Below are 20613 nucleotides of genomic sequence, written 5' to 3'. Positions count from 1 at the left end.
CTCAAGCTGTAATAGAAGAAAGATGATAACAAATAAAAATATTCATCCTTTATTCATTCGTTCATTTACCTTATTCATTTATTTAGTCACTCGTGCATTCAACAAATGTTTACAAAGCTCTTACTACTCTTATAAAGCTCATTATCCTGTTATCTTTGAAGATTTTCATGCTTTGAGTTATATAAAATTAAAGCAGGAAAACTAAATGATGTTAGAATTAGCATGTTCTTTTTTAAAAATTTATTTTATTGAAGTAGATATACAATGTTGTGCTAATTTCTGCTTTACAGCAAAGCAATTCAGTTATACATATACATACATTCTTTTTCATATTCTTTTCCATTGTGGTTTACCACAGGAGGTTGAATTTAGTTCCCTGTGCTCTACAGTAGGACCTTGCTGTGTATCCATTCTATATATAATAGTTTACATCTAGTATTAGCATGTTCTTAAACATTATATACTCTGTATATTTACATATTCTGTGGTACTAATATTTGAGCCACTGTGAGGGGAATAAATACAGAAGAGATAGTATCTCTGTGCTCAGTGAACTTCACATCTACAAGAGAGAGTTCCAAAAGAGAGGCAAATTGTTTTAATTATTTGGGTATGGGATTTTAAAAGTGCCATTACTTTTAGAGACCCAGGTATAAATAACTCGAAGATGGTGTTTCTCAGCCTTGGCACTTTTGGCATTTGGGGCTGCATAATTCTTTGTGGTGGGCCTGCTCTATGCATTGTGGGGTGTTTAGCAGTATCCCTGGCCTCGACCCACTAGGTTCCAGCATCACATACCCTACCCTGGTTGTGACGACCCCAAAATGTCTCCAGACATTCCCCAGTGTCCCCTGAGGGATAAAATCACCCCCAATTGAAAACCACTGCTCTAAGGAGAACTAGAATTGCTTTTTAAATATCTCTTAAATTGGTTAAGCAAACAAACAAAAAATACACCAGAAGTGCCTTTTGGTTTTTTTTTTTCTTCAGTTTTATGGAAAAAATATTTTCACATTCGAGAATTTCAGCTACTTTGTACTAATCCAGTACTGGGGATAGAGATTCCACTTAAAAATGCTTTTTTGAAGTATTTTAGGCAAGATCAGTTAATTCAGCAGTGTTTCCTGGATCCTTTTAAAAGAGCTGTACAGAAAGGAATTATAGATAAAAAGATTAAATAGAATTTTTAATAGGTTTTGAGAAAAACATTACCTCAAAATGCTGGATGAAACAAAGAAATTAGGGCAATACAGTGAATCCTGACAGGAGGGACCCCAGTTTTACCATGTGTTACTTTCTATCTCAAAAACAGTTATTTTTCCTGACATCTGGCCCGCTGCAGCTCAAACAACAGCCCACCAGAGAAGTAGGGCAAAGACACTGTGGAGATTGAACGATTAGCAGGCGCCACGGAAGAATTGAAATAATCATAAAGTGCTTCTGTCGCCACCATCTCTTTATCGCTATAAAAATAAACAACCTTTGAAAACAGATGGGGGACAGCCATTGCTCAACTTGTCATAACTTATTACATATTTGACTGTCAATTTGTATTTAAAAAACCAACTAGCTCCCGGGAGGGAGAGCAAATTTGAGAGGAGAAGTCGATCGCATTTCAAATCAAGCCTGTGGTAATTGCAGCTACACAGAGGCACTCCTGGCTGCTATTAAAGGAAGTGGGCGACTATCTCAAAATTGAAGGTGTTCTCACTTTTAAGAACAGAGTTGTCTTCTTATTTGAAGGTACTTACTCATCTCAAACCTGCGTTGAAAGTATGTACTTTGTGACAGTTTGATTCAGTGCTTTAACAGAGAATATCCATTAGGCAACCACCACGCTCAGCGGTCAACATATTGCAGTGATTTATGGTGATGTCATTGGTAGCCCCAAAAGCCCAACTTTTGGGAAACGGGTTGCGTTTTATTCTCATCAGTTTTTTGCCTGTACCTGTCCCTTTTTAGTTTGGTCTATCCCTTAAATATGGTGTGCTATTTGGTTAGTTAAAATGGCAACTTCCACACCATTTTTTAAATTATACAATATTTTCTAGCTTCTATGTGAAGATTAATCTACTTACACTCCTTTACCTGTTATCTATTGCTGTATAATGATACACAGCAAAACTTAGTGACTTAAAACAACAGCCATTTAGTTGTTCATTATTTTGCAAGTTGGGATGGGTTCAGTGGGGCGGTTCTCTTGCTGGTCCTGCCTGAGGTTGGCCATGTGGCTGCTGTCACATAGAAGCTCAACTGGAGCTGAATGTTCCAAGATGGCCTCAGCTTCCATGTGTGATGGGTATTTAGGGGTGTCGGCCAGGGAGCATCAGTTTCCAGACATGTGGCCCCTCCAGCAGGAGAGCCCAGATATCTTTAGATGGCAGCTGCTTTCCAGGAGGACAAGCTCTTGTGAACAAGTACTTCCAAACCTCTGTTTGTATGTTTCCATGTGTCCCATTGGCCAGAGAATGTCAGACGGCTAAACACACAGTCCAGGTGGAAGGGACAATACAAAGTTATGATTTGCTGGGGGCTACTAATAGGATAGTCTTACCACCTGATAGAAAGATTATCTCTGGATTCAAGATGATTTAGGTGAGTGGAAATCAATTCGAATATTTGAAAATACCTACCAATTGTGACTAGATGTTTCTACACTTGTCTAAATTAGTGCCCTCTAGCTCTAGGCTAAAGCAACAAAATTTACTTTCTAGAGTAAAACTATTTAATAAAATGTGTTTATTTTCTTCAATCTTTACTTTCTCCTTTTTCAGAGAACATTAGTTGTGACCACATGAAATAGCAAACTCAAAATGATGATGGCTTAAACAAGATGGGCTTTCACCTTTCTTTCATTTATTTCTTGTTCATGTAAACAAAGCCAAAGGGAGGAATTCCAAGCTTTCCTTGAAACTCCATGGTCATAAGAGACTCAGGGACTCATATTTTGTCTGTCTTTCTGCTCTACCTTTCTATCATGTGGCTTTTATTTGAAGGGCCACCTCATGGTCCACAATGGCTGCTGAAGCTATAGTCATCACATCCGCATCCCAGGCATCAGGAAGTGAGGAGAGAGGGTGTTACAAAAGCACACACATTCTGGTTGAGATCCTTTTAAGGAACCTTCCCAGGAGTCTCACACACTTTACTTCTAATTATATCTCATTGTCTAAACCTTAGTCGGTGGCCACAGTAGCTGGCAGAGAAGCTGGGACATCTAGCATCTCACCTAGTCAGCAATGTGGCCAGCTAAAATCAGAGTTATGTTGCTAAGGAAGCAAGGAAGAATGGATGCTGGGTAGCAACTCACAGTCTGAGCTGTAGTCTCTTTAGTAAAGCAGGGTTCAAATCCTGGCTCACGGGGTGACTACATGGCCTTTTCAGTCTTTGTTTCCTCACCCGTACAATGGGTTTAACAATATGACATACCTCCTGGAGTTACTATAGGATCAAATAAGTTAGCACATGACACATGCATCACATGTTTGTATCGTTGTGTCTCTACTGCCTCCCACTTGGCTGGGGCTGGGGCCACATAGGGGAACTTCCCTGTTCCAAAAGGGAGGTGGAAGGAAGAAGGGTGAACTCTTTATAATGGATATGCCATTTTCTTACACTGTAATCTATCACCAGAGGATATAGTAACAATATTTAGTTATTGTCTTTGGGGGAAAGAATTGCCTCTACCTACAGTCAAGATCAAAGGTTGAAAACCGGTGAGCCTGGGACTAAGCCTGCCATGATCTGTTTTTGTTTGGCTTTCTTAGTCCCACTCAGTGATCTTTTGTTTTTTACATTTGAACTAGTGTCCAACATGTAAATATTTTGACAGTTTATATGAAAATCCAGATTCCCACCTTGTCTTGAAAAATCAAAAGGTCTGGCTTCTCCAGACTTGCATTTCAGAAATGCAGCACTTACCCTGAACTAGAAGGTAGCTGTCCCTCTGGCGGACATATACCCTCTAGTTAGCCACCACCTCTCCCAACTGTACCAGAATCCCTTTACTCATGTAAGTGACCGTGTGGGCACTGGGTGGACGTTGGAGCTTCTCACTCCTGGCCCAGCTCCCATGACCCCACTCTGGGAATGGGGCCGGAGAGCCGCACCCTCAGAGCCAACGTGTCTGGGCTGCTGTCAAAAGAGAGGCCAAAGGTCATTGGCATCTTCATCAAAACTCACATTACCAAGAACTTTTTAGGTCTAATGCACAGCCTGACCACCAAATGAAAACTGCGAGAGAGTCTTTGTGCTGGTAAATGACAACCCCTAGATAATTGGGGAACAGAGGGTCAGGCTCCCCAAAGGAGAAATGGTGACAAAGCTGAATCTCCCAGCTTGGCCTTGGCCTTGGCCTTGGATCTAACCTGCTTTCCCCCTTCTCTCCCCACCAAAGTCAGAGTCAGAGCACCTCTTCTCTCTCCACCGGAGTATCGGGCAGGGCTTTAAGAGTCTCCTCACCCACAGCAGACAGCCCACCTCCTTCCCCCACCCCACCTGCTAGCAGAGTGTTTTGGAGATAAGCAGAAAAAGTTAAAGTGAATTATGAGGAGCAGCTTCTGATTGGACACCCCCTCAAATGAAGATAAAGCAGGTCTGAAATGCTAATGTAGGTCAATGGGGAAATAAGACATTATTTACGATTCATTCCATGGGTGCCTTTTCAGGAATGCATGCACTGCAGAGTGCGGGCTGCCTCTGGATACCTATCAGATTGGTTTGGTATCTTCTGTCAACTAATCTTTGACAGTTTCCCTATTAATTCCCGTGTACACGGAAACATTGACAAGATCAGAGGAAGATGAGTCATGCATGCATGCGCTCAACAGAAGTTTCTAAGCTTATCTAAGGGAAGAGAGGGATTGTTTCCTTATGAGATTTTAATTAATCTCTGCTTCTATAGATCCTGGGTGTGAGTCCCAGAACTAGTATGAGTTGCAGTCTATGTGGTTGGGTCCCATGAGACATTCGGCCCATCACCATCGTCATGGCAATGAGGCCCCCCTGCCAGAACTGAGTTGCAAATTGCAGCAGTCAACAAAAATATCAATAAAACTTACAAAAAAATTAAAAATTTTAAAAATAAAAAACAGTAAATAAAACTTACATCTCACTCTTACATTTATCACTGCCCAGGCACTGGACTTTATATTTCTTAATTTATACATTCTCATTGGGGACATTATCACCTCCAAGAGGGAAAAAATTGGTGCTTGGGGGGACATTAAAAACATGAGATATTACAGTGGTTTGTGGTCCTCAAAGGGCCATCATAGATATCTATGGCAGGGGATGACAGGTAGGAAAAAAATATCTAAAAAGACTCTTGGTGTCCTATTAGATATTAGTGATCATGAAAAAATAAAGGTTGAGAAACACTGCATTATTTCATTCAATGCCACAATAGCCGGTTAAGGGAGATGCTCTTTTGTAAGTGAGAAAGTTGAGGTTCCACAAAGTAAAGGAATTTGCCCGAGGATATCCAGATGGTTCTTGGTGTGGCGGGATTTGAAAGTAGACAGCCCACATCCACAGCAGTGCCTCTAACACTGTTCTTCCTGCATTTGTTTACTCTTTTTTTTTTTTTAAAGGGAACGCTATTTATTTATTTATTTATTTAGGCTGTGTTGGGTCTTCGTTTCTGTGCGAGGGCTTTCTCTAGTTGCGGCAAGCAGGGGCCACTCTTCATCGCGGTGCGTGGGCCTCTCACTGTCGTGGCCTCTCTTGTTGCGGAGCACAGGCTCTAGACGTGCAGGCTCAGTAGTTGTGGCTCATGGGCCTAGTTGCTCCGCGGCATGTGGGATCTTCTCAGACCAGGGCTCGAACCCGTGTCCCCTGCATTGGCAGGCAGACTCTCAACCACTGCGCCACCAGGGAAGCCCTCTTCCTGCATTTGTTCATCTGGTTCTCTTCTCACCGTTAAGAACTGTTAGGAGAGAGCTGGGTTGTGTCCACGTGTGTGGTCAGAAAGCAGTCCCAGACTGGTTGACCAGTGGGGAGTTGCACGTCCCGGGCCACTGATGTCACATTGGCAGCAATTTTCATGTTTGTACTCTGACAGGCGTGACCATGAGATATGTCTGTATCTGATAGCAGAACTTGGCCTATAGGGTGACACACTTATTCTGGTTTGCCCAGGTCTGTTCTGGAATGCCCTCAGCCCCGGGCTCACTGGCTGGTTTGTCATCCCACATCTAGAACGCTGATTGGGCGTTTGGAATCAGGATGCCCAGAACCCCTTCAACCTGAAGGACTCCAACAGAAATTTAGTTTCAAATCAGTGTCAGTCCAACTAGACATACTCTGCGATGCTTCTGTGTCCCTCCCACCCAGCTAAACAAGTCAAGGTGCCTAGAGTCTACGGGCTTTCCTTCTGACACGGGGATCAACACGAAGGGGTGGGTTATGCTGTGCCGGATCTGCGGCCGTGTTCTCTTTTAAAAGTAGCCTCTGAGGCACGTCCCTGAGACGATTTAGTCACAGAGATAGATGTTTGGGTGCGGCTAGAATGCCCTACCTCCTCTCATGACTTGGATGCTTTCTGATGACGTGACATTTTGTCACATCTAAGGAGCTCACTTAGTGATGCCTGCCGTCTCTGATCATATCGGTTTTTATGTTTTGCATCCCCCTGGAAAGCATACAGTTGCTTCGACTGTGCTTTCGAAGTGTATTCACTGCCAAATACAGACGTGAATGTCCATGTCCATGTCTCAATATATTATTCACTTATAGGAATATCATTTTTTAAAAAAGGAGTCTGACACTTTTGATCATGTGAAGGAAATGTTTGGGGATGAAGACAAAGAAATGTCAAGAACAGTAGAATTTTGTCACCTGTGGCACAGAGCGAGCTCTTTTGGAGTCTCCCACTCTTGAGGCTGGCTGACCTTACCTGGAGGTTGAAAACATCCCCTCACCTTCAGAGCTGCACTCCACTTCTCAAGGGTGTGACTGTGCCTGAAATCACAAGGAAGCGGAACTTCAGACGCCGGCTTCAAGGTCATGACACCAGGTGGCACATGTCTTTAATCAGAGAAACACAGCCAAGAGGAAGGGGCTACTGGCCAAGACAAAACTCTCCTAATTGTTTATCAGCCTATCACATTGGCAGCCATGTCCTTCGACAAAAGAAAATGACTGCCTGACTTGAGGCTTTCAACAAGCAGCCTGTAATTCTTTTGCTTTGGAGGGACCACTGCTAGTTCACCTAGCCCTGAGAGTGACAGAGTGATGATCATTTATGTTGACACATGGGAGAATATTGTGATGGGGAAGAAGACAGAAGTGTACTACATGGAGGACCCACATGTGTGTCTATCATATAATTATCATTTCTCTGCCATCAGGAAGCACACATAGGCACAGGACAAGCACAGATGAGAAGCTGCTGGGCTGATGGAAATAAATGAGCCCTTCTTCTCAGAGTCCAGCACGTGGGCGTGGACAAAGTTAAGGCACAGGGGCCATCCGTAGGCCCTGGAACAACTGTCCTGGTGCCTACATGCTGAACATCAGCCCTGGACTTGGAATTGGTGTATGTCTGCTAAACCCAGGTCCAACAGGGACCTCCGGGGGGCGGGGGGGGGGGGGGAAAAGAGCTCAGAGGTAGTGGGGGAGCATGCCTGGTTATGAAAAATGTCCAGGCAGTGCTGTCCAATCTTCTCACTAATGAGTCATCCATGACTTCCGGTCACTGTGGAATAAGGCAAAGCTATGGTGAGTTGCAAGAATGCAGTTCTACCCAAAGAACATTGACAGAGGACCTATTGAGTGATAGCTACCAAGCTTATAAATATGAATAGAACACAGTCTGTGTCCCCCAAGGGCAAAATTTAGGACCACGTGACCCATCACATAAAGAAGTTCTTAGAATGAAGAGGGTCCATCAACAGGGAAGTTTAGGAAATGCTACAGATTCTGTTTTCTCTTGGAGATTTACAATATGCATTTGCTTATTAAGGATACTAGGAAGTTCTCCTAGAGGGAAACCTGCTCAACTGTGCTTTCTGCATATTTCCCAAATGTGTTTCTCTGATGAACCCATGGAAGCAGGGTCCCTTGGAAACAATTTAGGAAATGCTGATTTAGGAGGCTTATCCAGCCATTGCAGAACCTGGAAGTATGAAAATCATGATCCAGCCCCCAGAGGAGGAGTAGGCGAGAACAGGGTGTTGGGCCCATCAGATGTACCGGGACTCGGGATAGAGCCTTGATCCTAGAGAAGGGCTAGAGTACCGTATGGAGAAGCAGTGGCGGCTCCAGAATGTGTGTGTGAGTGTCTGTGTGTGTGCGTGTACGTGTGCGTGCATGCACATGCATGTGTATGTGTTATCGTAGATTTGTGATCTCCACAGTAGAAACCCAAATCTATAAACTAAGACTGTGGACAAGTTAGGAGGGAGAGGGTAAGGCAGGGCAACTCTGAGATGAGGGGCACCGGGACTTCTGCCATAGCAGGTGCCGGTTTCTGTGGACAACTTACTTCTGAGCTCCTTCGTCTGAGGTCATTGCCTGCACCGCCATGATGGGCTCAGAACCCAGGACAGGACGATGATAAAAGGCATCCTCCTCAGAACTCTAACGTACCAGGCACTGCACCAAGTTATTTAATGTATTGTCCCATCAAGTCCTTACAGTCACCATAGAGAAAAGTGTCACTAATGTCCTAACGTTATGAGGGGGCATATGGGGAAACTGAGGTTCAAGGAGGGTTGATTAACTTGCTCAAGTTCACACAGTTAGTTAAGACCTGAACCTAGATGTTACCCCAAGGTCGTTTTCTTCAATGCTGCAAACCTATTTAGATGACTTAAGCAATCTCATTGTCCACAGAAGTGGGCCTCAGAAGTAAATCCAGGTGTGTATTCACAGCAGGGTAAAGACAAAGGCAGGGCTTGAGACCAAGTTCACTTGCTTCCTAACAATTCATTAAAATAAAAAACATCTTCTATGTAACCTTGGGAATATTCCAGGATAACATTTTATCATCCCATATTATCAAATCTGTAAAAAATAATACCAAAAAAGACATTATCAATGAATGTCCTGGTGGAAACTAAAAATTCATCACCCTGAGAGGTCTTTTTTTCCTTCCTATGAAGCCATGACAATCACAAACTATGATGGCTTCATTTTTTTTATACATTCTTTTGCCTGTTCGTTTCTGACTTCAATTAAAGGCATATTAAATAGGGCACAGATTCCATCAGTCAAGCATTCATTAGACACTAACAAAGTGCAGGGCACCAGGTCACAGGTACTTAGCTGAGGACTCTTTCCTGTGGCATCCGTGGTGTGGAGGCCTCCTTCCAGGTCTTTGCCCACATGGAGCTCACTTAGCATGGCCCAGGGTGAGACGTGGGCCTGGAAGTCGCCTTTCATTTCTGACAGAGACCCCCAAGTGGGCCTGTTTTCCTAGACCAGGAAGGCAAACGAGTGTACCCTTGACACTAATGCTGACAGACTGGCAGCGGCTGCCTGGCCCACTGGGCAGAGAAAGAACCCTGATTGCACAGTGCAGCTCAGCGAGCAACAGCACGGGAACCACATGGCTTGCTGACCTCTTCCAACGGCGAGGGGCGAGGGAGTGGGCTGTGTGTGCCGAGAGCTTTCTGTTCTGACACTGCCCTGAGGCCTGCCCTGTGACAGTCTCACAGAGAAACAAAGAAGGGCAAAGACACAACACAGAGTAGAAGATGTGTCTGGATGCGTCTGGTTTAATGGCAACATTGGCGAAATTAACTGAGACTATTTAACAGATAGATCTTACTTTAGGATGGTCAGATCCGTTTGCCTGATCATTCGGACCTAATGGCTGATAATCTGATTCTGATTATGGGAAAAAATAAACTGGCTTTGATGGCTTGAGAAGCACTGTTATGAAAGGGAAAGGAATACCGGGATGGTGACTGAACTAGATGAACTCTATGTTTCCTTTAAGCTTGAATAGTTTCTGTATATGAATATTCCTGCTGGGGACGATAGGTCTACTGCTTCCATCTCTTACCCATTAGCTCACATGTTGTGGGCTCAGAGGATTCAGAATCAGAAGATGGGGCCCTTCATTCACAGAAGAGTAAACCACAGTGAAAAATTATAGTTGGGCAGGTCACCCTGAGCCAAATATGGTGGCTTGCAGTTGTCAAGACCAGCAGGTAAATGTGCCAGATTCCACTCTAGACCGTGCTTCTATTGGTGTTTATAATTATGATCCCTTTAAATTAAATTTTAATCACAAAATAATACATGCTCCTTGTAAAAATGATCAAACCATTACAGATCGGCCACCATCTTCCCTCATCCCTGCATCACCATTAATCCCAGTGCCCTCTCTCCTTTCCCAGGTTTAACCACCAAAGCCATTGTGAAGTTCGCCCTTATAGACCTTCTTCTATCCATTTATGGACATAAACTGTACCTGAAAAATATATGCATAAAGTTTGTGGAATTTTCTGTGTGCAAATAGGTTCATAAAAATGATGTTATACTATGGATAACATTTTCCAACTTGATATTTTTCAGTTTGGGAGAGCCTTCCATGTTAGAGCACATTAGATGTACAACCTTTTCTAAGTGCTGCAAAATATTTCACAGTGTAGGTGTAACATCATTTTAGCAATTCCTCTGTTGTTGGATGGTTAGGTTCTTTCCAGATGTTTCTCGGATCCTCCGTAAGCATCCCCGCCAAAACCCCTTGTCGACACGTGCAAGTGTTTCTTGAGGGTAAATGCCAAGAGAGTGAATGCATTTTTTTTTTTTTACTAGTTGCTATCCAGTTGTCTTCCAAAGCACCTAATGCCAGTCGCCCTTCATATCAGCTGTGCGTGAGCAAGACCGGTATCCGGCAACCTTCTCAACCTTGTTATAATCAAACAGTCCCTGTCACTTTTCGTCTTTATACCATCTTCGTCTCTAAAGTGTCAGCATTGCGGCTGCGCACAGAGCATGCTCAAGTAACATCCGCGCCCATTCCCTGTAACCGGAATTAACCGCAGTACCTTTCCCTTTGAGGCGCCGCTCCTTCCCCTCGCTTACACCTACTCACCCACCTGCACCGGCGACCTTTCCTGAGCCCCTGGTTAGGTGAGGCTCTTCTCATCCGTATTCACATCACCCTCTCTCAGTGCACTGTGAATCCTTTATTATTTTCAAACGCTCTCTCTCCTGCTTAGTGCTGACCTGCCGGACCCCAGGGAATGTGACTTTTGGGCACCTCTATTTCCCCGACACCCAGCCCAGGGCCCCCCACGTGGTAGGCATTCAATAAGAGATTTTAAAATGAAAGCCATTGTCACAGAGCCACATCCACAATGAAATGAAAGCCCGTGGAAATAAACAGCATATCAGGAGAAGGAAAAATTAAGCTGTCAATCTGCTTAACAGCAAAGATTTCTTTATTTCAGGTCTTTTAACGTGATGGAGGAGAGAGGGAGGGCGGAAGGAAAGCTAAAACCTAACGGAGCCAGGGAAAGGTTTTGCTTTTTTAATTTGGAAAGTGATTGACACATCACTCCACTGCCATTGCCCAGGTGCGGGGAGGGGCTCTGCCCATTGCTGTCCCCCAAGTGACCATCTCCTGCTCCTGCCCCCTCAGGGACCACGGTGATGCGGATGACAGCCTTTGACGCGGACGACCCGGCCACGGATAATGCCCTCCTGCGGTATAATATCCGTCAGCAGACGCCTGACAAGCCCTCTCCCAACATGTTCTACATCGATCCTGAGAAAGGAGACATTGTCACCGTCGTGTCACCTGCACTGCTGGACCGGGAGGTGAGCTGAAAAGCACACAACTTCTTTTTCATGAGAATTGAACGTGGCTTTCACATGAGGGAAGATGTGGGGCTTCCGTCAGCGGCACTTTATGTAGCAGCGGAAATGAGATATTTAAACATGGTTGGATTGGCGAAAATCTGTCAAGGGTGATGGGATGTTACGTGACCCCAGAAAACACACACTGGAAAAGCCGTGTCCTTTGCAGTTATTTGCATTCATTCAGCTCGATGCCTGTTTCCTCACTGACCACTTACTCTTTTTTTTTTTTTTTTTAATTTTTATTGGAGTATAGTTGATTTAGTTTCAGGTGCCCAGCAAAGTGAATCAGTCATACATATACATGTACCCACTCTTTTTCAGATTCTTTTCCCATATAGGTCATTGCAGAGTTCCCTGTGCTGTACAGCAGGTCCTTATTAGTTATCTATTTTATATATAGTGGTGTGTACGTGTCACTCCCAGTCTCCCAATGTATCCCTCCCCTCTGCCCTTACCCCCTGGGAACCATACATCACCGGCTACTTACTCTTGAGGCCCCAGTCACTGTGGGCTCTGCCTGCCTCACCTGTCTGCTAGGAGGGGAGGGGAGGGAGGGGGGAAGGAAGGGGGAGGGAAGTGACTGTCCCAGATCACTGACACTCTCCTCCTTGTCACAGAGTCAGGTGGCTTTGGCTTACTTCTTTCTCAAACCTTCTGCGGCCTGCGCCAGTGTTTCCGCCCGAGCCTTTCTCTCCCCTCAGTCTCTGCTCCTGTCCTGCGAGGCCGTCTCTGTGGAACCTCACCCATCTTCCAGGTCACGTGTCACAGACAGGCGCCCCATGGACCTCAGTCAGCCCACGTGCCTGCTCTTTGGTTTGGCCCAGGGTGTTTTAAAGTTTCACATTAGTCGCCATGTCCAAATATTTTGATTTCATATTTTTTTAAATTCCAATTTCCAGCCTTTCTGAAAATCAGAAATTCTGGAAACCGGGGCCCCAATTTCCACATGTGGACGATGGGTCACACCACTTGTGACAGTCAGGTGGAGCTGGTAGCAGCTGTCACACTTAGGAGGGCATGTGTTCCTGGCCCACTTATATCCCCCTACACTTGTGCGCTGGCCCTGGCCTATCTCCCAAGTTCCAGGGCCACCCTGTCATTCCCCACAGGTTACCTTCCATAGGAGAGCCTCTTGGCCCTTCACACAGCATGTCAACCCACTTGAGGATTCTCTGCCTCCATCACCCCCCCAGATCTGCCCCCATCCTGGGATCCCTTGTTCCCAGCAGGACATCGTTCCATGGCCATGCCCCCTGGCAGTCACCCTTGACCTTCTGCAAGCACCATCTGCCCCAGGACGAGTGCTGGGTTTCCCTCACAGTCCTGTGCATTTTCCCCTCTGTGTCTTTGATTTAAAAAATCCCTGGGTGAGAAAAGCCTTCTCCTCTCCTTTCTGTTTTCCTCGCCGTAGCTCTTCACAAGATTCTGGGTTAGATCCGCCCCATCTAGGAAGCGGTGCTCCACATCTGAGTCTTCCACAGCCTTCTTCCTCCTCCAGTCTCTGACTGCTCTGACCTGCAGCCCTCACATGGCATTTGCCACATGCTCCTTTACACTGTCATCTGTCTCTTTAAAGAATATCTCCTTCCATCAGACTTCCCTGGCCGTCCAGCGGTTAAGACTTCGCCTTCCAATGCACGGGGCGCAGGTTCGATCCCTGGTCACGGAACTAAGATCCCACATGCCGCGTGCCCCGCCCCCCGCAAGAAAAAAACCAACAAGAATATCCCCTTCCTCTTGGCCTAGACCTGATGCCGTAACCGCTAGTCACATGTGGTTATTTAAATTTTAATTGACATCCTTGAAATTAAAATGTAAAAATCAATTTCTTGGTCAGACCAGCCACATCTCAAGTGCTCAGGAGCCCTGTGTGGCTAGTGGCCACCGTACTGGCCAAGACAGAGACTGTTACCACCATCACAGAAAGTGCTAGTGGGCACTGCTGGCCTAGACAGTAAATTTCCTGAGAACAGAGATTGTGATCATCTGCATGTTTGTTTGCCCACTACCTACCACAATTTCAACACTCCTAAAACTCCTAATTATAGGTTTTTTGGTATATTGACAAGAATGAGTTGGAGATGACACTAAGATTTTACATGTGAAGAGTGGGAAACAGTAGCTGGAAATGGGGAATTATTGGAAAGGGAGGAAGAGAATGAAATTTGCATTGAAACTCTGATTGTCACTTGGAAAATGTAATCGTTTCTCGTTTAAAATAGGAAGCAGAAAAAAGAACATTTTAAGTCCATTTCCTCCATTTTGTCTCTCATTCTCTTTCCAAACCTCCCTATTTTTATGACTGCCTGACTGACGTTATTATCTTCAGAGGCAAGTAAGAACTTTCCATTTCTCCCTTTATTCCCTGCCCAGCACACATGTGCGAGAACACACACACGCACACACACCAGCTTTCCCATAACCCCTAATTCTCCTGAAGGCACTTGCAAATTCTTCCTACAAGAGAAAGGTGATTTCTCCATCTCAGCTTCTCTTTTTACTGGTAGAAAATGCTTTGTAAGTCTCTATTTATAAACCAAAATGATAATATAGTAGATCATTCCATTTTTAAGGTTTATTTGGGGGATAAATGTGTCTCAAGTTCATGATCTTATCATTTGGGTTTTTGTTAAGTAGCAATAAGTATATTATTATGGGAGTTGAATTAAGCCTTTCTAGCTACAATACATAAACAGCTCCAAAAAGGAAAAAAAGAACGCAATTTGACCAAAATTGGAAAGTCAATGAAAATGAATGAAAAATGACATGTTTCTGTGAGGGTTTCCAGAGTTCAGTGTTGACCCAGGCAACATGGCTACAATCTGAAGGAAAGAAATGTCCCTGAATTCAGGCAAGCCTTGTCTGTTTACTAGCGCTGTGCTAAGATTCTCTTCGGCAAGTTTGCTGAAAGGGTAAAACGTGACTTCAAGTTACTTATCTTTAAAGGGACAGAACTTGCGCGTCAGACTTCCCGTGCGTATGTTGCAGTTTGCAGTGTTTTCATCTCACGGTATCTTTCCTAGGGTTCATGGCCATATGACAAGTTCCCGCGGCGGGATTATGCAATTGTTTGTTACTATTTCTGGAGACCTTCTGAGAAGGCATCCTGTCTTAGGTGTGGTTTCAAAAGTCTACTTCTGGATCATCTGGGCAGAACACTTAAAACATGTTTATGCACCATTAGTTTTTAGGAAAATATTCCATTGGGACCCCTACAGACTTTGATATGATTTAAACCAATGTTAAGTGTGGTTACCATGTATTCACTCACAGTAACTCAAGTGGTGTGTTTGCGCGTTGAGTGGGTGTTGACAAATAGGATGGGGACTCCTCCTAGAGCTGGGGACCCTGCGGTTTCACACATGGTTTGCTCCTGTCTGGCCCCCGCCTCGTGGGAGTGGAGGTTCCGGAAGTTCAAGCGTTGACCTGAGCTCGACTGATGTGAAGTTTTCACTTTGATTTTCCATCTAGTACGTTCCCAAAGAGGACCCCGACAGGACCCCAGGAGGGAGGTGACAGAGGACCTCAGGGAGGTGGGCAGGCACTGTTTCTTTGGAACCTGCCCGTCCGCCTTCCCTGCCTGGCACACGGTCCCGCTGCGCTAAAGCTTGTCATGGGGGACAGTCAGTGCTCTTTAATGCTGCCATTTTGGTTGCTGCCCTTTCTTCCTCCCAGGACGCCCTGAGCGGGGACAGGGGAGACAGGGGCTCTCGCCGCTCTGCTGCTCCCCGCGCTCGACAGGAGAGGATTGTGTCGGTGTGTCCTCCCGGCACAGTCCCAGTCCTCAGCTCAGAAACAGCTTTGCTGCGAGATGAAGGGAAGCAAGGATGTGGGAGAGAGAGAGGCAGGCAGCGCGAAACGGATGGCCCCTCTGTGTGCTCAGGCCGCTCTCTGGCCAGGTGACCTCCTTTCATTGCCCAGGGTGTCGTTGCAGCCTCTGGACCCGATTGCAGTGCAGAGCCGGGAGCGAGACCGCCCATCTCTCACCCACCCTGGGCAATGGGAACATGCTAGAAGGCAGCACATCCACTTCATCTTCTGAGGACCCATAACTGACCCCCTCCTCTCCCTCCTAACTACGATCAGCCTCTGACTTGGCTTCCAATTCTGTGGGCCAGCCTTGCCCAGCAGATGCTGTCTGTCCAGTGGGCATCTCCCTGAGATGTTCCTCCTCCACTGAGCCGTGACCTTGGGGAGAACACCAGGCCAGGTGGAAAACGATATGGTCCGTGGAAGGGACAGTGGGTCAGTCCCTGCTTTCCAGTCTGTCCAAGGTTAACTACACTGTGGCTTCCCCCAAAACGGGTGTATTTGCAGGCACCGTGATTCAGGAGTCCTCTGGGGCAGCACAGCTGACTGCAGGCCTTCTTTGGATAGTGGACCACCTGGGAATGTGTAGCCTGGAAAAGAGGGGCTCAGAGGGAACAGGAGGGCTGTCTTCCTGTTTAAGGAGGGCTGGTCTTTGGAAAGAGAGAGTGGATTTGTTCTGCTTACTCTCCTAGAGGGGAAGAGTGGAATCAACTAAGACACTGGTTCTCGAACTTTGCTGAGGCGCTTTAGAAACCTCGGTGCTCCAAACAAAGCTGGATCCGTAAAATCAGTCTCGGGGTGGGTAGAACACAGGCATCAGTAGTTTAAAGAAGAACCCAGGTGATTCAGATGTGCTGTGAATTGCACGGTCTTCCTGCCTTTGGAGAGCATGTTTCAGTGTTCCTGCTGACTTATGAGGTGGGATCTGGGGAAAGAATCCTGGCCCCATCATTTATTTGGTTTTTGACCAAGGTGAGTGTATTCGTCTCCTAGGACTGCTGTTATGAAGTACCACAAGCTGGGTGGCTTAAAACAACAGAATTTTTTTCTCTCACAGCTCTGAAGTTCAGAAGTCTGAAATCAAGGTGTCGGGGGGCCAGGCTCCTTCGGAAGGTTCTAGGGGAGAATCCTTCCTTGCCTCTTCTAGCTGCTGGTAGTTGTCAGCAGTTCTTGGTGTTGCTTGTCTTGTAGACACATCATTCCAGTCTCCAGCTCCATCTTCACATGTCCTTCTTCTGGAACAGTGTATCTTCACGTTGTCTTCCCTCTGTGCGTGCCTGTGTCTTCCTATAAGACACCAGTCATACTGGATTAGGACCCACCCTAAAGACCTCATCGTTGCTCGATTACATCTGCAAAGACCCTGTTTCCAAATAAGGTCACATGCACAGGTACTTGGGGTTAGGACTTCAACATATCTTTTGCGGGGACACACTTCAACCCATAGCAGTGAGTTATTGGACCTCTCTGTGCCTTGGTTTTCACCTATAAAATGGGAATAGCAGCACATACCTCAAGTGGGTTGTTGGTGAGGATCAGATGTGTCAAAATATGTAAAGCACATTGTCTATTCTAAATAAACACAAGCTAGCATCATTATCATTATTGATTTAGTAGTACATTTTAAGAGTGGTTAGTGAGCTCCCTGTTGTAGGATATAGTCAAACACAGACTGCCCTTTGTAGGACGTAACAGAAGGGATTCAGTTAACCAGTAAAGGTTATATCTTTAATGTCTTTTCCAACTTTGAGACTATAGTTCTTTAAAAAAGAACATTTATTGAATGCCTTTGGTGTGCGATTTGTTCTGAGGATGCCGCCTGTGAGTGCCAGTTCCCCACCTGGCCAGCTGTGTAACGTTGGGCAAATCATTTACCTTCTCTGAGCCCATTTCCTCATCAGTAATCACTGGTAATGACATCTGCACTACCAACTGTATCGCCTTTTCGAGATGTGCACAACCCCCTCTCCTTCTGCAGATAGCAAAGCATTGTACAGTCATTACCATTTGTCACACTTCCTATGACTGCTGATAACTCGGGCTCCAGTTCCCATCAAATGCTGCTGAGAGCTTTACATACTGTTTCTACCCACATGTCACAGACATAAGAAGAGTCTCCCCAGATTGTGCAGAGTATGCTCACTTTATTCTGTGAGTCATGACTCTTCGTTTTTGCCAATGCTGGGCTGGGTTTTACTGCAATTCCTTGGATTCACAGCTGAGTCGTGAGAGCAGCTGCAGTGACCATGTATTGCCCTTGCCTTATCATAAGTTCGATGGTAATAGACATCAAGTTTGACTTGGAAACTTGGTGTATTTTCCATTACAAGCTCTTCCGTTCACTTTTTCTGAAACCGTTCCAGAACATACCCTTTCTAAAGAAAGAGATGTTGGATCTTTGTCCCATCTCTGTATTCCCATTGCCAAACATAGTGCCAGGTAAATAAGACACTCGGTAAAGATTTGTTGGATGGATGGATGAAGGGCTGGATGGAGGGATGGATGGATAAAGAGATGGATGGAGGGATGGATGGATAAAGAAATGGATGGAGGGGGAGGGATGGAAGAAGGGATGGACAGAGGGATGGATGGATGAAGGGAAGGATGGAGGGATAGATGGATGAATAGATAGATGGAGGGATGGATAAAGAGATGAATGGAGGGATGGATGGCTTATGTTCCTTCAGTTTGTGTCTTTGAGTACCTAGATATCAGACTGTCTCTGAACTTACTGCAAGATCCACATCCTAGCATGGGTATATAAACAGAAGAAATGATTTTATTTTAGTTGAGAGCTTACTCTTGCCCTTGTGTAATCATCCAGCAATCTCATTTATTCACCTTATACGTACCCTGTGTGAGGAACTGCACTAGGCTCTAAGAATACCTTGGTGAATAGGATGGTCATAAGGATCTGGGTCTCTTGCTTAAATGGGGAAATGTTTGGAGAAAATAAGGACCATATCCTACTAAACGAAATTGGGTTCACTGGGGGCACTGTTTTATTCTTTTCTAAAACCATACTCAGCCCCTCATTCTGATAGCTCTGTCTATGTTTTTAAACTATGTCTGGCTGCACTACAAAGTAAAATCAGATAAAGGTCCCTAACATTTGATAAATGGTTTATTTAGTCGATCATCTTGGCTGCTAGACTGAAATTCATCAGCTGAAATCTGCCAGCTTTTCTGAACATAGCCAGCGCAATTTGCAACTATTCAAAGTAGCTAATGGTCAGTGTGGGGGGGGTTTGTTTTCTTTTTCTTGCTTGCTTTTTTCTTGTAAATGGAAACAGTCTCCAAATGAGGCCCTTAAAATGCAGTGTTAACATTTCCATTGTAAAAGTATCATTAGTCTTTTTAAGGAGTTTGAGCTGAGCACTTTCCTGTCTTTGTTTGAATTCTCCTTTATCTTGTTTTTTAACATCTTTATTGGAGTATAATTGCTTTACAATGTTGTGTTAGTTTCTGCTTTACAACAAAGTGAATCAGCTATACATATACATATATCCCAATATCTCTTCCCTCTTGCATCTCCCTCTCTCCCACCCTCCCTAGCCCACCTCTCTAGGTGGTCACTAAGCACAGAGCTAATTTCCCTGTGCTATGCACCTGTTTCCCACTAGCTAGCTGTTTTACATTTGGTAGTGTATATATGTCAGTGCTACTCTCCCACTTCGTCCCAGCTTACCCTTCCCACCCCACTGTGTCCTCAAGTCCATTCTCTACATCTGCGGCTTTATTCCTGCCCTGCCCCTAGATTCATCAGAACCATTTTTTTTTAGATTTCATATATATGTGTTAGCATACGGTATTTGTTTTTCTCTTTCTGACTTCATTCTGTATGACAGACTCTAGGTCCATCCACCTCGCTACAAATAACTCAAATTCATTTCTTTTTATGGCTGAGTAATATTCCATTGTATATATGTGCCACATCTTCTTTATCCATTCATCTGTCGATGGACACTTAGGTTGCTTCCGTGTCCTGGCTATCGTAAATAGTGCTGCAATGAACGATGTGGTACATGTCTCTTTTTGAATTGTGGTTTTCTCAGGGTATATGCCCAGTAGTGGGATTGCTGGGTCATATGGTAGTTCTATTTTTAGTTTTTTAAGGAACCTCCATACTGTTCTCCATAGTGGCTGTATCAATTTACATTCCCACCAACAGTGCAAGAGTGTTCCCTTTTCTCCACACTCTCTCCAGCATTTATTGTTTGTAGGAGATGGAGACTCTTGATGTCACTGAGATGTGACCCTAATCAGCCTGTCTCCAAAGCCCATGCGTTTTACCCCCAGTATATGGATCAAAATTATTACTTATTTGGAATGTAACCTCACAGAGGAAATCGATTTTGAACTGTCTATTCAACACAGGAAAGCAAAACACGGAGTTTTGAGGCAGCTTTTGCGCTGATTAAGATGTGGGCTTCCAGTGCCTGCCAGGTGGCCTTCTTCCAGGTTGCAGAGCCCAGGTGGCTTCTAGAACTTGGTGCAAAAAGTCCATGGAGAAAGGTACTCTCCTGCCTTAGTATGGAAATACAAATTGGCCCTATTTGTTGGGTATTTTGGCAATAAGAATCAAATAGCTTTTTTAAATGCCCCTAGTATTTGACTAAGCAGTTCTACATAATGAAGTATCCACCAGTGGGAGTTTTTGTTGGATTTATTTAAAGAGGTAAACTAAGTGTCCAACCATTGAGGATCTGTTCAACTGTTCGATAAATTGTGCTATATTCCTACATTGGGCTTCCATTAAGTCATGTAAAGTGATGTGGTAAAAGAACATATGATGATATGGAAGGATTTTCACATATATTAACATGCAGTTCGCAAAGCACCACATAGGCTCTGATTCTTCTTTGTTTATATATATATATCATTATCATCATCATCTTATTCTATTCAGGCTGCTATAACAAACTACTAGAGATTGGGTGGCTTAGACAACAGGAATTTATTTCTCACAATTCTGGAGGCTGGAAG

At 44.7% G+C, this 20613-nt stretch overlaps 1 protein-coding gene across 1 annotated transcript in view; it reads left to right on the top strand.

Moving 5' to 3' along the window:
- CDH13 (cadherin 13) overlaps window positions 1-20613 on the top strand; it is a 1038265-nt gene that overhangs the window by 774753 nt on the left and 242899 nt on the right. Inside the window, exon 7 of the mRNA XM_007182584.3 lies at window positions 11597-11775. Within this exon, the coding sequence (XP_007182646.1) occupies window positions 11597-11775 (179 nt within the window). The remainder of the gene's footprint in view (window positions 1-11596; window positions 11776-20613) is intronic.

This window comes from Balaenoptera acutorostrata, chromosome 19 (assembly GCF_949987535.1).
Source record: "Balaenoptera acutorostrata chromosome 19, mBalAcu1.1, whole genome shotgun sequence".
NCBI classification, from domain to species: domain Eukaryota; kingdom Metazoa; phylum Chordata; class Mammalia; order Artiodactyla; family Balaenopteridae; genus Balaenoptera; species Balaenoptera acutorostrata.
The sequence above is the reverse complement of the archived record's forward strand: the minus strand, read 5'-3'. Positions and strand labels throughout refer to the sequence as shown.